This window comes from Galeopterus variegatus, unplaced genomic scaffold (genome assembly GCF_000696425.1).
Source record: "Galeopterus variegatus unplaced genomic scaffold, G_variegatus-3.0.2 Scaffold4051, whole genome shotgun sequence".
NCBI lineage: Eukaryota > Metazoa > Chordata > Mammalia > Dermoptera > Cynocephalidae > Galeopterus > Galeopterus variegatus.
The window spans coordinates 3158-5239 of NW_007730162.1; the positions used below are offsets into that span (position 1 = coordinate 3158).

General features: G+C 32.5%; 1 protein-coding gene across 1 annotated transcript in view; it reads left to right on the forward strand.

Moving 5' to 3' along the window:
• ANO4 (anoctamin 4) overlaps positions 1 to 2082 on the forward strand; it is a 192950-nt gene that overhangs the window by 1601 nt on the left and 189267 nt on the right. Inside the window, exon 2 of the mRNA XM_008586623.1 lies at positions 999 to 1103. Within this exon, the coding sequence (XP_008584845.1) occupies positions 1034 to 1103 (70 nt within the window). The 5' untranslated portion in view covers positions 999 to 1033. The remainder of the gene's footprint in view (positions 1 to 998; positions 1104 to 2082) is intronic.

Below are 2082 nucleotides of genomic sequence, written 5' to 3' on the forward strand. Positions count from 1 at the left end.
GTATAAGGCAGTGACTGTCTTATTCTTGAATTTTAGGAATGTAACTGAAATTTTTATCTAAGTATCTAAAGTATGAGCTGAGGAAAGGATTATTTCTATGAAAATATTGGAAGCTAGGTCATGCCCCATTTTATTCTTCCGGCTGTGTATTTAAACACTGGCTTTTAACCCTTTCAGACTCCTCAAATTGGAGATGTTCTTACTAATTATATTAGGAAGCATTTAGCTTTATTATTGTTAATGATAAAGCTACTTTTTGATATCTTGGTTTCTTTGACTTTCTTAAATGTTCTATAGGTGTGTGGAGCAGCATGAAATCCTTCTTTCTTTACAACACACCAAAAATACATCAGACAAACCTAGTACAAGAGGCTTAATTAGTCCGTAGAATAAATAAAAGAATTCCGGCATAGTTGGAAAATAAATGATGCAGCAGAGAAATCTAACTGTGAGAAAGAAATATTGATACCTTCTTTTCTGTGATATCAAGAATATATAATCCTTCCTTAAGAGTGAATTATTATAATTTTGAACAGTATGATTTCATAAAGTGTTTGTGTTGAATTTCACCTTTCTCTTTATCCATGCAGAAGGTGAAAATAATTTTAAATGTCCTTGGGTGGAAGCTAACATATTATATTTTTCACCTAGGGAATTATCAGTAAATATTATGAAGTATGTTGCATTGTAATAAAGTAATTGCTCTATATTTGCATTGGAAATATAAGTGCAACTTTTTGTTCCCATAAAGAGCAAATGGCTTGTATGCTTTATATTTGCATTGGAAATATAAGTGCAACTTTTTGTTCCCATAAAGAGCAAATGGCTTGTATATGTTCCTCATTTGTTCTAAAAGAAGTCATTTGTCTAAGAGAGAGGATCATTGGCAAACCAGCTGGCTGTTCATTTTGGATTTTGACATTGCTTCTCCTTTGGACCCAAATGATGGGCTCTCCGATAACCAGTGCAAACTCCATGAATATCTTTCATTTCTCTAGAAGGAGGTGTGGATTTGCAAGGCTACCAGCTGGATATGCAAATACTACCTGACGGCCCAAAGAGTGATGCGGACTTTTCAGAGATTCTTAATGCAATACAAGAAAGTAAGTTTCACTCAAACTTTAAATTCACCATGAGAGGAGAAACTATTACAATACTTGGGTAATAAAACTAGAAACCTTAAATGCCAAACTTTAAAAAGTAATAATAAAATGATGCCTTAAAGGAGATATTGTACAAAATAATTTTGAGACTAGAAGAGGTGGTTAGTGTAATGGGGATTTAATTTGTGAAATTGAACCACATAATATTGGGATGTTTGAAGAAGCCTGTAATGGAATTATAAATTATGTATATCTAGTATATTATAGTATTTAGTAAACCTCAGAGTATTGTAATTTTTTAGATTCCTTGACTAATCCTAATCAAAGAAAAATCTTTAAGAGACCAAAATACTATTCATCTGCTCAAATATAAGCAGTGAGAAGTAAATGTTGATACAGTAAGCTGAAATTGGGAACTCATTAGTGATGGTCTATGTCCCAGAAGTGAACCCCTATTTTCTTAGCATTTTTAGTAATCACGGTTTGCTCTTCTTAGACTATTTTATTTATGTTTTATAGTTTTCACTCTGAATTTTATCATAATAAACACATTTTACCAAGTTATAGATTTAGCGTTGAAGATGGGTGGTGTGGTATCACGTACTAAGTCATTAACACTCATGTTTCATTATCAGAGCTTTAATCCAAGGTGATGATACTTCTCTTTTCATGTCAAATAGCATTATATAATGTTGCATTTGAGGGGGTTAGATATGAAGAGCTTTGCATGTTTCTCTACTTTTAGTTTGGGGACAGTTCATTTATGTACAAATTCTCTCATGACTAATTTTAAGCATTTTTTTTAGTAGTTATCTCCATTTACTATCCTCTTGACATTATGAAGTAAGGTGTCTCCACTTATAGGTGGGATAAAAGAAGGTGGGAGAAATTAAGTGACAAGATAACATGATAAATAACGGAGAGAAGACTAGAATGGAGGTTGTCCTGTCCTTCATTTAATTCCTTCATGAATGTGCTC